The sequence below is a fragment of the Anopheles arabiensis genome, chromosome X, assembly GCF_016920715.1.
Source record: "Anopheles arabiensis isolate DONGOLA chromosome X, AaraD3, whole genome shotgun sequence".
NCBI classification, from domain to species: Eukaryota; Metazoa; Arthropoda; class Insecta; order Diptera; family Culicidae; genus Anopheles; species Anopheles arabiensis.
In genome coordinates, this window is record NC_053519.1 from 18,231,416 (window position 1) to 18,246,437 (window position 15,022).

Sequence of the window (15,022 nt, forward strand, 5' to 3'; positions counted from 1 at the left end):
CACTTGGGCTGTCATCATAATTTTAAAACAAACGTAATTGCGGCAAATGCAAAACTCCATTAAATGTTCTCATTTTGTAAGTTATGTTGAAAATACATTGCAAATAGACTGAATTTAAACATTGTGTGTGAATTTTATTTGATGTTGCTGTCTGTCTACCAGAAAGGGTCATAATGAACGGTTTTTATTAAAATGGAAACTCCTTTATCTTTTTAATTAATTGCTGAAAAAATCTGAAAAATTGGCGTAAGACGTATAATGTACAGTTATCAAAATTAATAGAGCCATTTTGCTGTTAAAATTTTATACAGGGTTTCACACTTTATCTCAAGACCGCGGGACCCCTTCCCGAATCTGTCTTAGCCAAAGCCAAGACTGCGGTATGATGCTTGAAAACGTTGATGATACCTGAATTCATCGGATGCAATGCTGAATCTGCGGCACATTTCTCGAAACACACTGGTCCGCGCCGAGGACATGCGGTCGAATATTTTTTTACACGGATAACCTTTGTGATGTTTAAATTCCAGGCAACCGGGCTACCCGGGTAGCCAGCGACTTTGGAGGCTTATAACTTTTGAATGCGTAATCCAATATTGATGCAATACTGTGATGAAAATTAAACAAACTAATGCAGTTTCTATAACGTTCATAGATTGGTTCAACTCGCTACTGTTTTTTAATTATAGCTTTTCAAAGTTGGCAGGATTTTTTTAAAATAACTACAAAATGTTAAAAATATTTTTTTCAGTACTTTACAAAATATTTTCAGCTAAAAGGCTCCAAAAGCTTTGAGAACTGTATGTTACACGTATTGTATAAATTTTTCAGAATTTTTCTATGAGCGATAAAAAAGATAAAGGAGTTGTGATTTGAATAAAAACCGTTACATTATGACCCTTGCTGGTAGAAAGACACTAACATCAAATAAACTTCACACTAATAGTTTTATTTCAGTGTCTTCACAATATATAATCAACATAACTTACCAATAGAGACCATTTTATCAAGTTTTTGCATTTGTCGCAGATAAATATTATGCAGATAATATATTAAAATTTTATAAAATTATTATGCCCACTGTATTGTAACGGTTTTTATTCAAGTCAAAAGTCCTTTATCTTTTTTATCGCTCATAGAAAAATTCTGAAAAATTTATACAATACGTGTAACATACTTTTCTCAAAGCTTTTGGAGCCATTTTGCTGTGGAATTTTTGTAAAGTACTGAAAACAATATTTTTCACATTTTGTAATAATTTTCAAAAAAATCCAGTCAACTTTGAAAAACTATAACTAAAAAACGGTAGTGCGTTGAACCAATCTATGAACAGTTATAGAAACTGCATTAGTTTGTTTAATTTTCATCAGAATATTGCACCAATATTGGATTACGCATTCAAAAGTTATAAGCCTTCAAAGTCGCTGGCTACCCGGGTAGCCCGGTTGCCTGGAATATGATGTATTTTTGGTTGCCAGTGACAGGGTTAAAAAAATTAACTCCGAAAGCACATTTCCCACTGTCGTGTTTCATCGCTACCAACCTAGCGGCGCATGTCGGCCCGGATGTAGCGTGGCTGTCATCGTTGGCACTGCTCTGGGCCAACTCTCTTTCCAGCACAAAGCTTCCATTGGTAAGCACGCCTCGGAGCAAATTAGAAGGTGAGTTGCGTTCGATTTTCCTCAAATTCTTCTCGCCCAACGGCTCAACATCAGCAGCAGCGGCGGCAGCAAACGGGAACAATACAGCTGTCCGTGGCAAGCGCTCATCGCACCATGGCACTTCTACATTTCAATCAAAAAACTCATCGTCGTCGTCTCCCATCAACCAAAAACCCCAAAGAAGTGGCACGCGGCGGGGAATGAACGGCGCATTACAATGTAGTCCGTCGGAACTGCTGTAGAATTGTGCGTTTGTGTGTGTGTGTGTATGTGTGTATGCTTCCAAGATCCGAGCATTCGAGTGATCGAGTGGCCGGTTCTGTCCTTAGTTGCGTGCAGCTGTTATTTATATATTATTTCTATTCTATTTCCAATAAGATTGTGAAGTGAAAGTCACTAATTTCCGTTTCTCTCTCATCGCCATTTTCAGCTCAAGATGGGGCGCCGTCCAGCGAGATGGTACGTATAAGCAGTAACCTCCATGGGAGGGAAGTTTCCGGGCGGGAAAATCAGTCTCCTTTCCTACTCGTTCCAAGAGACCAATCGCGTCGAGCTAAGCTTGTGGTGATATTGTGTATTTATCCTGCCGCTCGTTTACATCGAGTTGCATGGTTAGTTCGATCATACGACCGAGCGTTGTCCGGCAGGAAGCACATGCTCAAGAAATGGGTAAGGTACATCCGTATCGAAAACTGAATTAGATGCAATCTCAAATTTACCTGATACAACTGAGAAGAAAATTTCTAAAACCAAGTCCAAGCGATCGGTTGTACGAATGTGAAATGCTTTCCTTCTAGTGAGGTTTCAACCTCTGACGGGCAATGTTAAACCTAACACTGACCCACTGTCCCAAGAAGGTAGAATAAATGCAAGAAAAAGGGTGAGTTGCTTCCCGCTTTAATCAAAGTGTTCGTTGGGATGACATCTCAATTTTACTTGCAACATTACGCTTCCAAAGTAGAAGAAAATGCGCTTGATTTGTCTCCTCCGGAAGGTGTTTTAAGGTCATGTTGGTCCTTTGCTTTGAAAAAAAAAATCAAGAAACCAAATCCAGGCGATCGGTTATATGAAGGTGAAATGCTTTCCTTCTGGTGAGGTTTAAACCTCTAACGGGCAATGTTAAACCTAACACTGACCCACTGTCCCTAGAAGGTAGAATAAATGCAAGAAAAAGGGTGAGTTGCTTCCCGCTTCAATCAAAGCGCTCGTTGGGATGGCATCTCAATTTTACTTGTAACATTACGCTAAATAGGTAAAAATGCGCTGAACTTGTCTCCTTCCGAAGGTGTTTTAATGTCATGTTGGTCCTTTGCTTTTGAGAGCAGCGTGATTTACACCGTTTCTAATTCGAGAAGGTATATCAGATATTCAAGAAAAAGGGTGAGGTACCAACCTGAATCAATCAGCGGGATCTCAATTTTGCTTGAAACAGCTCGCTTGTGGTCTTGTGCGCGATTGCTATCTCTTGTCACGAGGAATGGATAAAATGCCCCCAATTCTGGTTTGTTTTCGGCACCGACGTTAACCTACGTTTTCTACTCCATTTTTCTCCCAATTTCCTAGCTACCGCTACTGCAAGAACAAGCCGTACCCGAAGTCGCGCTTCTGTCGCGGTGTGCCGGACCCGAAGATCCGCATCTTCGATCTGGGCCGCAAGAAGGCGTGCGTGGAAGACTTCCCGCTCTGCGTCCATCTCGTGTCGGACGAGTACGAGCAGCTGAGCTCGGAGGCGCTCGAGGCAGGCCGTATCTGCTGCAACAAGTACCTGGTGAAGTTCTGCGGCAAGGACCAGTTCCACATCCGCATGCGTCTCCATCCGTTCCACGTGATTCGCATCAACAAGATGTTGTCCTGTGCCGGAGCTGATCGGTACGTGTGCCTTTTCGCTATTAGCCCCCCCGTCTTATTTATTCATTTACTTTTGTATGATGATATTGCTATTCTCAGAGCATTGGGTTATGATAACGTATGATTACCCTTTTATCACGTTGACACTTGCTGATTTTTGTTTATTAATTGTCTTCAACTGTCACCAACAAGCCACGTGTCTGCAACGAGTTATTAATGTGCAACGTTTCTCCTCCTCTCTCTCTCCCTCCCACAAACATTTCCTATGTTACACCCTGTAGGCTCCAAACAGGAATGCGTGGTGCGTTCGGCAAGCCGCAGGGTACGGTCGCGCGCGTCCACATCGGCCAGCCGATCATGTCGGTGCGCTCGAGCGACCGCTTCAAGGCGCAGGTGATCGAGGCGCTGCGCCGTGCCAAGTTCAAGTTCCCCGGCCGCCAGAAGATCTTCGTCTCGAAGAAGTGGGGCTTCACCAAGTACGATCGCGACGTGTACCAGAAGCACAACGACGAGGGCCGACTCGTCGCGGACGGATGTGGCGTACAGTTCCGCAACGATCACGGACCGCTGGTCAAGTGGGAGCAGCACCAGCGCAATCGACTCTCTGCGTAAAAAAAAACCGGAGCCGAAGGTGGTGTTGCCAGGGGGGTAGAATGAATGAATGGTGTGTCTCGCCCGGTTCTCGCGTGCTTTTACATCGCCCGAGCCGGCACAGGAGGAGGTCTTTATTAAAGTGAACAGAATGTACCGGATACAACAGAATACATGCTTTTGATGATGATGATGGGAGAAAGTGTGAGGCGATTTATTTATTTATTTCTAAATTATTATCAATAAAAGGTAATAGAACTGTGAGACCCCATCCCGCTTTCGAACATATTGGGTCGTAGTGCAGGTCAACCGAAAGAGGCGCATCATATAACACAGCGGCAGCTCATTGAGTTTTTGGAAGGAGTCGCGTGTCTAAAGACGCAAAAATCCTCTTAATGGTGCGAGTTTGGCCTTCACGGTAATTTGACAGATCGTTGAGGCTCAAACGTCAGTAAGACTTACGCTCCAAAAGCCTATAGCAATAAGGAATGTTGCTCATTGGATATATTTATTAAAACATGAGGTCTGTAATTCGCTGCACAAACTAGAGCAACCAAAACCCTCATCCACATGCCTAGAGCTGAGAAGGTTGTGCATTTGCGAGCCACACAAACGTTTGCCCGCACGCGGTGACAGCGTTGCCTGACAGCTGCAGTGCGCCGGCCTGCCGCGAGACGTCACAATAGGAGTCGAAAGAAAAGCAAGTAGAAGAAGAAGATGGTATCTTTGTATCGGTATCGGTAGGGGCGAAAGCGACAGTGCGACAATTGTGGCTGCCGCTGGTTCCGTGTCAGCACGCTGTAATCCATCCGTGCGCGTGTGCCCTTTCCGTTCGGTTCTGCGTGTGCTGCCCTGTCAAAGAATACCAATTTCAGTCTCCCATTTTCAAACCCACGGAAACGTAATTCCTTACCAACGGTGGGGGTAGGGGTGGGGGTGCTGCTGGTGCTGGTGGTAGTAGTAGTAGTAGTAGTGTGTGTGTATGTGTGTGTGTATATGTTTAGTGTGATATAGTGCTGCAATAGTTTCCAGTAAAAAGGTTTTCGTGCTGTGCTGTCTCCCGTACACACTCTTCTCTCGCTCTATGTCTCTCCCGTTCTCCTGTGCAAACCCTCCTTCCCCCCTCCTCCCATGGATATGCAAATCTATTTCTTTAAATTATTCTTGTATGTAGCGGTCGAGCGAAATACGCACGCCGGGGAGTGGGGAGAGGATGAACGCAAAGCGCATCGTGGTGCGACTCGCGACACACACACACACACGCACGCACACACGCAAGGGTAGATTTTCTTCGTTTCAATTAGCACACGCAACCCGTTCCCCGGTTGTCCGCGCCGCTCCAGGCAGCTTGGGATACGAACGCATCAGCGCACCAATACACCCGGGATCGAGATCGCGGCTGCTTGTTGGTGGTGTGGCATATCTTTTACATTCGATCAAAGCTGAACCCCAGCACCATCCATCGGCTGACCGACCTGCTGGGCAAATGCTGTGCAGTCGTTGATTTACCGTCCAGGGTGTGTGTATGTGTGTGTGAGTGTGTGTATCTGTCTATTAGTTCGTCCACCAATTTCAATTGGTGCTGGCCGTGTGTGTCCCTCAGCTTCAACAACCAACCAAATCCAATATCAATTCATTCTCGTCGCCTTTGTCACGCTCTCTGTCTCTCTCGCTCTGGCTCAGCGTTACTCGCGCTCTAATTTATTTCAACGTTTTCGCTCTCCTTCGCTCCGTCTCCTTGTGCCACCTGTGTTTGATAAAAAAACACACATCCAGACATTTTGCATTTTGTGCACCACCATTCGCAAAGAAGGCCGAGCGCGTGTGTGTGTGTGTATATGTGCGATTGGATACGGATTCCTTCTGCAAGAACCTGGCCGGATATCGTACCCCGTTTTAGTAGTGCCGAGCACGCGGCACAGAGTAACAATTGTGCAACAAATCCGGTGCGTTAAACCGGCCCTCTACTTGTGTGTGTGTGTGTGTGTGTGTGTGTGTGTGTGTGTGTGTGTGTGTGTGTGTGTGTGTGTGTGTGTGTGTGTGTGTGTGTGTGTGTGTGTGTGTGTGTGTGTGTGTGTGTGTGTGTGTGTGTGTGTGTGTGTGTGTGTGTGTGTGTGTGTGTGCGTGGCGGTCTGTCTCAGCTTGTTCGTATTTGTGTACGTGTGTATATGTATGTGTGTACGTGCGTATGAAGCGTGATGGGGGTGGAAACTGGAATTAAAATTTTGGCCGAAAAAATAAATAAATAAAATAACAATCATCCCATTTTCCCATTTTCCAAGGAGGAATACTATTCTAGTACAGTGGAACCCCAACATAACGAGTTCAATCCGTTCCAGATCGTTATGCGGGAGACTCTTGTCGATATAATGTGGTGGAAAAGTAAAAGAATTGGCTGCAGGACCGCATCTGTGCCGGTACGAAAGCATATGTGCGTGTCTGACCAAAATGGAAAACGTCTTTGAGATAGCTAATACAATTTCGAAGATATGAGTGATTTCACTATTTCTTTGTCATTATTAATTGGTCCATTAGTCTTCAGATGAAATCCATTCCATTTTGTTTAATATTTTGCAACATTGATAAATTCCATTGCTTCCCACACGTGGTTTTGTGTGTAAGAGCGACTGCTTCGCCCGGTTGATGCTTGCGAACATAAGAGGAAACATTTTCAAGCTACCCGCTTGCATTGTTGCAAAATAACAATGATACACGATATTGTCTGGCAAGAGTTTGCTGTCGTAAACTGTTGGAATTTCATGCTAGTCTTTTTGTTTTGTTCCTAAATAAGCTAGTAGCATCAGAATTGCAAATTGGTTTGTGATTTCCGACATAAGATTTCACCAACTTCATTGGCATCCAATCTAGCACCGGATCATGCGTTAACCAAATCTTAGTATCGAAACGCAAAAAACACTCGTCTGTGTACTACTGATGTGCTCTTTGGAGTGCACCCACGACTCCGATCCGACTCAGGCTATTGTTAGTCCGAAACCGACTCCGCCTAAAATCCGAACCTTTAGTTCTGCGCGGTGTCGGAGTCGTCCGGAGTCGTCCGGAGTCGTTCAGAGTTGTCCAGAGTCGGCCGTAGTCGACCATAGTCGGAGTCATTCGGAGTCGTCTAGAGTCGATCGGAGTCGACCGGCTTTGAAATCGGTTGGAGCCAACATGAGCCGTCCGCTTGAATGCGCTTCATCAGTCATTTCCTTTCTTTTTGTTTTTTTTTTTATCTTACACTTAGCGCGTACACTTCATATATAGGCCAGTTTCTCTGTTCCGACCGATTCCGGACGACTCCAACGACTCTTATCTTTAGGTGACTCCGATTGACACCGACTCCGGTCGACTCCGGACGACTCCGGACGACTCCGGACGACTCCGGACGGCTTTGCACGACTCTGGCCGACTCCAATTCCGCGCGAAACTAGTGGTTTGGATTTTGCTAGAGTCATAATCGGATTAACAATAGCTGGAGCCGGATCGGAGTCATGGGTACGCTCCAAAGAGCGCATTACCAATCCAAACGCTAGAAACACTCCTCAATGTACCACACACTTGTCCACAACTACACGACACTTTTCCTCCTGGCAATAGTTTTATATTAAATAAAACTTAGTAGCGAAACTCTTGTTTACCTGAGAGATTATTAGAACAACATAAATGCTCAGTGTTAACCGATCGTGATCAAGATTTCACATCGGCACCGCAATATTTGTCAGGAACCCAAATTAATGAATTATTGCTCGTTAAGCGAGATTTTACTCGTTATGAGAGGTATTGATGGAGCATTTGAATTTGCTCGCTATGCGAAAAACTCACTATACGGGGTACTCGTTATTAGGGGTTTCATTGTATTTGCATCTTCATCATTCATTGTCGTCTGGGTAGCATGTGCTCGATATGTTTGTGATGTTAAGTGAAGCTCCTGACATAAATTGTTGTTTTTGTTGTTTTTTTTTTCTTCTCTGTATCTCTTTCTGCCTGTATCTCTCGGTGTACAACTTCCTTTGCACTTTACTGTCTGCCATATAAACACACATATGTAAACACTCATACATAATACACCATGCCACCTCCACCGGAAAACTGAAAAAAAAACGCAATCTTTCAACTTCACATGTCGCACCCACCCACCCGCCCGCCCCGCCCGTTGTTGTATTGTGGACTGTTTTTTGTGCTGTAAAAAGAAAACACACGTGTATTTACATTCTCTTTTCTCTTTCCCCAACCCCTACACTCCTCCTTTATTTCCCTATTTTTTCTTCAACCCCCTTTCCGTCTCCATCCCCTCAACCCCGTATTCATTCCCTTTCCATTTGCAGGTGTTGAAAGGTTTTATTGAACACAACAACAAAAATTATTCACAGAAGCAGCAGCATCAATCCCAAAAAAATCCAAATCTAACGGAAGAAAAAACAAACGAAAACGTTGCACAAAACGGCACGTGTGAGAGATTTTTTGTGTTGTATAGTACCCGTTGTACGTTCGTTTGTTTCCGATTTGAATAGTTTTGAGTTTGCTGTTTTGGTTGTCTATAAAAAAAAATCAAATAAAACAATATCTCCAATCCGTATCCGTACGCCCATGCGCCCGAGTTTTGCCTTTGAAACAGGGTTTAAGGGTACTTAAAAACGGCTAGTGGAACAAGTAGAACGAAAAAACAACCCATCCCGCCTCCCAATTCTACCACCACCCACTATCCGGTTTTATCCCCCGTAAGACATATTTTCGGCCACGGCCCGGGGGTAACCTTCCCACAAGGGGGAGAAAAAAAAAACACACACACCCCGTCACAGTCTCTCGGCGTCCAAGCAGTGTTGTCGTAAAACAACAACATCAACACACCCCCAAAACGCAAAGCAAGTTCTCTAAAGATGCTTCTCAGCCGAAATAAGTAATTGTTGATTTTACTTTCCTTCTTTCTTTTTACTTTATTTTCTTCTCTTCTTAAAGTCCGTTTTTCCACCTTTCTTTAACTCCTCGCCAACCTCTCACTCTTGTTCTCCTGTACCATTTCCAATCCTTTTCCATCCCCCCCTAAACCTGGCCCATCCTTCTTACTTCGTAGAAAATTAACGATTTTGATCACTAACACCTTCACACTAACACAGCCAATACGTTGCATGAGCATCATTGTTATCCGCCATTCCCCCTCCCCACCCTCACCTCATCCCACTTTCGCATCCCGATTCTGCCGTAGAAATGTTACAACTAGAAAGCAAATTTAATCGCCCGTTCTGTAACGATCAAACAAGTAGTAGCACCGTATCTAACCTTCCAGTGCATGGCCACTCCTCCCACCATTGCAGACCGTCTTGCTCGTTTAACTTTGTCCTTCTGACGACAAGACCCCCCCCCATTCACCCTCCGGTTGTCCTTCACCCAGCTCAAAAGTATGGGTTCTAATGAGCCCGTCCCACTAACACAACAGTATCTCGATCGCTATAGATAGTAGTGCTTTCTATTTTCATCTCACACCCCACCCCCCACCCTCCTCTTTTTTTCTTTTCGTCTAAATTTTTTGTTGGTAAATCTGGCACCATCATCTAAACCCCGGGTGCTGGCCGGGCCTCTGTTCCTCATTCCAGACTCGGAAGCATACGTCCGGCGAAGCACCTGAAGCTCGACAGCATGGACGCACCGGCAACGTCCGATATCGTCATCATCAATGGGAATTCTCATCCGGATCTGGCGAACCTGATTGCAAAGTACGGACCAAAACTGCCCTTCAACATCTCCCTCCCACCCAAGGCGCAACACCCAATGCTTGCCGTTAGCAGTCGCTCCTGCTATTGATCAAACAGCTGACCTCTGCAGCACATCGGTGCTACTTGGGTGTTCTGCCGGGTGTTCGGCGGGATTGCTTCCGTTCGGTTTGCCTGTTGTGTGTTTCCTCATGGTTGACTTGATTTTCTTCTTCTTTTTCTTTCTTTCACGAACTTCTAACCCGCTCCCGCGAAGTCGGCTCGGTGTGGCGAACGGTGGATGCGCGGTTTATCACAAAACGAATCGCGAAACGATGGTCGAGATAGGCGATTCCGTGCGCGGTAAAGACATCTACATCATACAGACCGGCACAAAGTGAGTTGAGCGATATTGATAGGCATGTAATGTTGCCATTTCTTCGTAGTGTGCATTAGGTTTGGGTGTATGAAAATGTGGCGGGAAAAAGTAGTATGGGCGTAATGTGAATTTCATGCTTTGCATGTTGCATAAGAGACAAATTGATTGGTTTCCTACTAATTTTTATTTTATTATTATTTTATTCAGGCGGAACGGTTCGAACATTCCGTATTGCTTAAAAGTAGAGTATACAATTCTACAGAGTTTTCCAAGTCAGTTTAGAATGTCAAAATTGTTATTAACCGCGGGCATAATGATATTCCACATCGTTCTGACATTTCCAATCCATCATCTTAAGTTTAATTTCTTCAGCATGATTTTCAACGGACTGCTGTCATTGTTTTTTCACCGGGGTTTGAAGCCGAATCACATCACCTGTCGACATTTGAAGCATTGAACATCATTCTGGAGAAATAAAAAAAATTACGTGGTTTTTCAAGTCAGTTTCGAGTGTAAACATTGTTATTCACCGCGTGCAAGATGTTAACAAACTTCAATGTGATAATTAGTTTTCATCAGCATATTTTTTTATTTCCTCAGCATGATTTTCAACACTTCTCAAGCTGGATTGAATTTGACAGTTCATTTTGAAGCAAATACACCATTTGACAGATGTTGAAAAACATCTTGGAGGCGATCAATAATTATGTGCACATTCGAATGTGACTTGGAAAACGTTGTATGAGGTTGTATGAACGTTGTATGAAATGAAATGTCAGATCGATGTGGAATAGCATTTTACAGCAGGTGAATAACAATGTTTACATTCGCATCTGACTTGGAAAACCCATGTAATGCATGGCGTTAGAAGCCATATTGGCTGGTAGACATCCCGGGTGTACTCGGACATTTTGGTTTTGTTCCGTCCAGTCCATGATTTTGTGGTCCTATAAGTGTGGTGAGGGTCTTCATCATTCTGTTTTCGAGGTCGAGTTCAGTTGTCCATAGGGCATTGTAGGGGTTTTTATTAGTGATGGATAAATTTGGCAAAAATCCCGTTGTCGACTCCGATAATTTCAACATTATCCGTAGTCGTTCGGAATCGTCCAGAGTCGTGGGTAGTCGTTTGGAATCGTCCGGAGTTGTCAGAGTCGTTCGGAATCGTCCAGAGTCGTGCGGAGTCGTTCGAAGTCGTCAGAGTCGTTCGGAATCGTCGGATTCGCCCAGAGTCGTTTGGAATCGTCGGATTTGTCGATTGTCGCTCGGAGTCGTCCGGAATTCGTTGAAATCGAAGCCTTCAGTCGAAGCACATTGCACCTGACGGTTCCTGTTGACTCCAAGTGACTCCGTCTCCGGACAACTCCGACTGACTCCGGACGACTCCGAACAACTCCGAACAACTCCGAACGACTCCAGGCGATTCCAGACGTCGCTGAATGACCCTAGACAATTCTGGACGATTTCGAACAACTCCGGGCGACTTCGGACGACTCGGATTCCGGGCGTAACAAGTGGTTCGGATTTAGTCGGACTAACAATAGCTGGAGTCGCATCGGAGTCGTGGCTGCGCTCTAATCGTTTAAATCGTAAAAATAAAATATCGTTTTCAGGAAATCCAGGTCCGATATCGACCTGTCCTATACGCTGGTGATGTGCAGCAAATGCGAAATGCTTAGACCTAGGTCTAGAGTGAACGCACGATCTCCAGGGATGTTATGGAACCAAGGTTTCGAGCATAAACGAGGAGTGATAAAGGTTGCGGTTTTGAGCCATACCATATTTAAAGTTCTTTTCGTATAACTATATAAAATATGTTAGTCTGCACAAGTGCTTCCTAAAGCATCTTTAAAAGTATCTTGGCCACGCAGAATGCTCTACAAATCGTCTTAAAATGTGATCAGGAAAGTCCTTCTTGTCTTAAAGCAATGGAATCCATTTTTGTTTATTTAATTGTAGATATGTGTTACCAATATGTGATATGTTGATATTTTGACAAGCAAAATCAAGGTTTACAAGACATTAAAAAAATGGCAATTTCCAATACACTTTTCACGTCAGGGTTATTCTAGCAAAGCCGTGAAAAAGCTTTTGTGTGGTATGGATTTCTGCTCATTCGCGGGCGATTTAACAAAAAAAAAATCCAGTCAACATTGAGCAACCAATTTCAAACACTATTATGACTTCATATTTATTACTTCATTGCCGTCTCAAGAACATATCCATAGCAAGAGGCTGTCATTTTGACAGTTTAACTAGTACTATCAACAAAGTTCTGTAGATGGGCCCTTTATGTTTTAAGTTTTATTGTAATCTTATTAGGTCATACAAGATATTAAAATGAAAAAGGATGTCTTAATGAAATAATCGTAACAACAACGTTCAAACTATAACTATAACTATATAAGATTTAAAATGTTCCTTGGGATGAGCATGGTTGGTGATGACCAATGCCCTGCTTTGATGAGGATCCGTCAGTATAAAAATGGTCACTATTAGCATGGCCATGTTTATCCACAAACGTGCTGACAATTATCATCCGACGAAGGTTATTGGAGATATCTTTATTTGCATCCCTCAACGGGCTATCTGTACTTAAAATGGAACTGCGGGACTTTTCCTGTTTACTGATAGCTGAAACAGGACAAACAGAAAACTAAATGTTGTCACGACAATGCCGTAGACACGTACCCTATGCGATAGCGTCAGATTTTTACAATAGTGTGTAGATGCCTTTTTAGCTTGTTAAAATGTTTTTAGCTTGTTGTGGCTTCTCTAAAAGCAATTTTGTAGATGATGAAAGCTGTTTTAAATTGTTCGTTGTGTAGACTTTATGGCAAAACGTTCCAGCCTAGATAGCCATCTAAATTGATCTAAATCTAAACACACAAACGCACTAAAACACGTCCTTACTTTCGTCCTAACTTTACAGAGATGTGAACAACAACATCATGGAGTTGCTGATCATGGCGTACGCGTGCAAAACCTCCTCGGCAAAATCGATCGTCGGCGTGATCCCGTACCTGCCGTACTCGAAGCAGTGCAAGATGCGCAAACGGGGCTGCATCGTCTCGAAGCTGCTGGCGAAGATGATGTGCACCTCCGGCCTGTCCCACATCATCACGATGGATCTGCACCAGAAGGAAATACAGGGCTTCTTCGACTGTCCGGTGGACAATCTGCGCGCCTCCCCGTTTCTGCTGCAGTACATCCAGGAAAGCATCCCCGACTACCGCAACTCGGTGATCGTGGCCCGCAATCCGGGCTCGGCAAAGAAGGCCACCTCGTACGCGGAACGGTTGCGCCTCGGCATCGCCGTGATACACGGCGAGCAGAAGGAATCGGAAGCGGACGAAGTCGACGGGCGCAACTCGCCGCCGACGCTGCCGAAATCGCGCACGATGGACGTGTCCGGCGGGGTGCCGATCCACCCGGCGAAGGAGAAGCCGCCGATCAACGTGGTGGGCGACGTCGGTGGCCGGATCGCGATCATGGTGGACGACCTGATCGACGACGTGCAGTCGTTCGTGGCGGCGGCCGAGGTGCTGAAGGACCGGGGTGCGTACAAAATCTACGTGCTCGCGACGCACGGCCTGCTCAGTCAGGATGCGCCCCGCCTGATCGAGGATTCCGCCATCGACGTGGTGGTGGTGACGAACACGATACCGCACGAAATCCAGAAGATGCAGTGCCACAAGATTAAAACGATCGATATCAGTATTCTGCTGGCGGAAGCGATCAGGCGCATACACAACAAGGAGTCGATGTCATATCTGTTCAAGAACGTCACGCTGGAGGACTAGGGAGTGAGGCGGCGCGTTTGTTTCGTGCTAACGATTTGGCCTACACCACACATCAACACAGCGTGCTTTACTATCTTTTTTTTTCCTCCTGCAAACTTACTTGGTGCTTTTGGTAAAATCGCATTTTACACACCCACACTTACATTCAGGCATGAGAGAAGAAAACAAAAACCAAACAAAACATAAGTTGTGTCCGGCGGCCCTGCACTGAAACAGTTTTTGGGAAGGAAGGTACGCTAACAAGGCGCGAACAGCAGGGACCAAACCACAACCAACCTTTCAAGCAACGAAGATAGGCATACATGTTCTCAAAACGACCCTTTCGATTTTAATTCATAATTTTACTTACTTTGTTTTTATCGTGAAATGTTTCATGTTCTGTAAACGGCTAGTTCCATTGTTTCTATTTGTACTATCGTTTTCTCCTCTCCCCTTACCACTTTGCTTCCTGCACACACAGAGACAAAGAACAGAAGAATAAAAAAAAAAAAACATAAATATGATAGTTTAGTCAATATATAGTGTAGCGTTAGAGAAAGTAAGGATGTTGCTCGATGCAACGATCTGTGAGCAAACAAACAAAAATCTGAAACCCTGAATGCTAGAACGTACTCTACAGGAAACAAAGATTGTGCAGGCAAAACAAACATGAAGAAAGCATGTCCAACCGAGCAAAACAGCTAAAGAAAGATCGCACAGCCCAACCCTCGATGCGAAGCTTTCAGCTATTTTGTTGTTGTTGTTTCTAGTTGTGCTCTGGTTTAAGGAAAAAAGCGGCAAAAACACGATGAGTATGAGGGAGGACTGGATGAGGATCTGGATCAATAAAGTACACAATGATTTTTGGAATTTTATTCCTTACACCGTTAGATAATAATCGTGGCCGTCGCTAAGTATTTTTTGTTACTCTGATGGGCAGGAGAAAGAAAATTGGAAGATTGGATGGAAAAGACCAAGTGTACCAACATCAACCCCGATTCTCCCACCCATTCCCAGCGTTGAAGAAAATTGTACGATTTTCAATGTTTGTGTTCACCTTGTTGTTATTCTTGTTTTTTT

The 15,022-nt window shown here is 44.4% G+C and overlaps 2 protein-coding genes across 11 annotated transcripts; both read left to right on the forward strand.

Annotated features, from left to right (window-relative positions):
* Window positions 1-1,547: 1,547 nt before the first annotated feature.
* On the forward strand, window positions 1,548-4,308 carry LOC120905562 (60S ribosomal protein L10-like). The gene is made up of 4 exons (XM_040316478.1): window positions 1,548-1,661; window positions 2,092-2,120; window positions 3,225-3,530; window positions 3,791-4,308. The coding sequence occupies exons 2-4, from the start codon at window positions 2,098-2,100 to the stop codon at window positions 4,119-4,121; spliced, it is 660 nt and encodes a 219-aa protein (XP_040172412.1). The 5' UTR covers window positions 1,548-1,661; window positions 2,092-2,097; the 3' UTR covers window positions 4,122-4,308.
* Window positions 4,309-4,808: 500 nt separating this feature from the next.
* LOC120905559 (phosphoribosyl pyrophosphate synthase-associated protein 2) lies at window positions 4,809-14,812 on the forward strand. 10 transcript variants are annotated; one of them, XM_040316463.1, is made up of 5 exons: window positions 4,890-5,001; window positions 8,423-8,994; window positions 9,689-9,808; window positions 10,062-10,181; window positions 13,093-14,812. In XM_040316463.1, the coding sequence occupies exons 2-5, from the start codon at window positions 8,975-8,977 to the stop codon at window positions 13,961-13,963; spliced, it is 1,131 nt and encodes a 376-aa protein (XP_040172397.1). In that variant the 5' UTR covers window positions 4,890-5,001; window positions 8,423-8,974; the 3' UTR covers window positions 13,964-14,812. The 10 variants fall into 10 exon arrangements, with proteins under 10 accessions (XP_040172406.1, XP_040172397.1, XP_040172403.1 ...); XM_040316466.1 differs by having other exon boundaries at window positions 4,927-5,018; XM_040316465.1 differs by lacking the exon at window positions 4,890-5,001 and adding an exon at window positions 5,176-5,617.
* Window positions 14,813-15,022: the final 210 nt, after the last annotated feature.

Bases quoted from the DNA above. Each gene is read 5' to 3' on its own strand.
- LOC120905559 (XM_040316463.1), top strand. From the start codon at position 8,975: ATGCTTCTCAGCCGAAATAA. The intron at 8,995-9,688 runs GTAATTGTTGAT...TCCTCATTCCAG, and splicing joins ATGCTTCTCAGCCGAAATAA to ACTCGGAAGCATACGTCCGG. The intron at 9,809-10,061 runs GTACGGACCAAA...GCTCCCGCGAAG, and splicing joins CTGGCGAACCTGATTGCAAA to TCGGCTCGGTGTGGCGAACG.
- LOC120905562 (XM_040316478.1), top strand. From the start codon at position 2,098: ATGGGGCGCCGTCCAGCGAGATG. The intron at 2,121-3,224 runs GTACGTATAAGC...CCAATTTCCTAG, and splicing joins GGGCGCCGTCCAGCGAGATG to CTACCGCTACTGCAAGAACA. The intron at 3,531-3,790 runs GTACGTGTGCCT...TACACCCTGTAG, and splicing joins TCCTGTGCCGGAGCTGATCG to GCTCCAAACAGGAATGCGTG.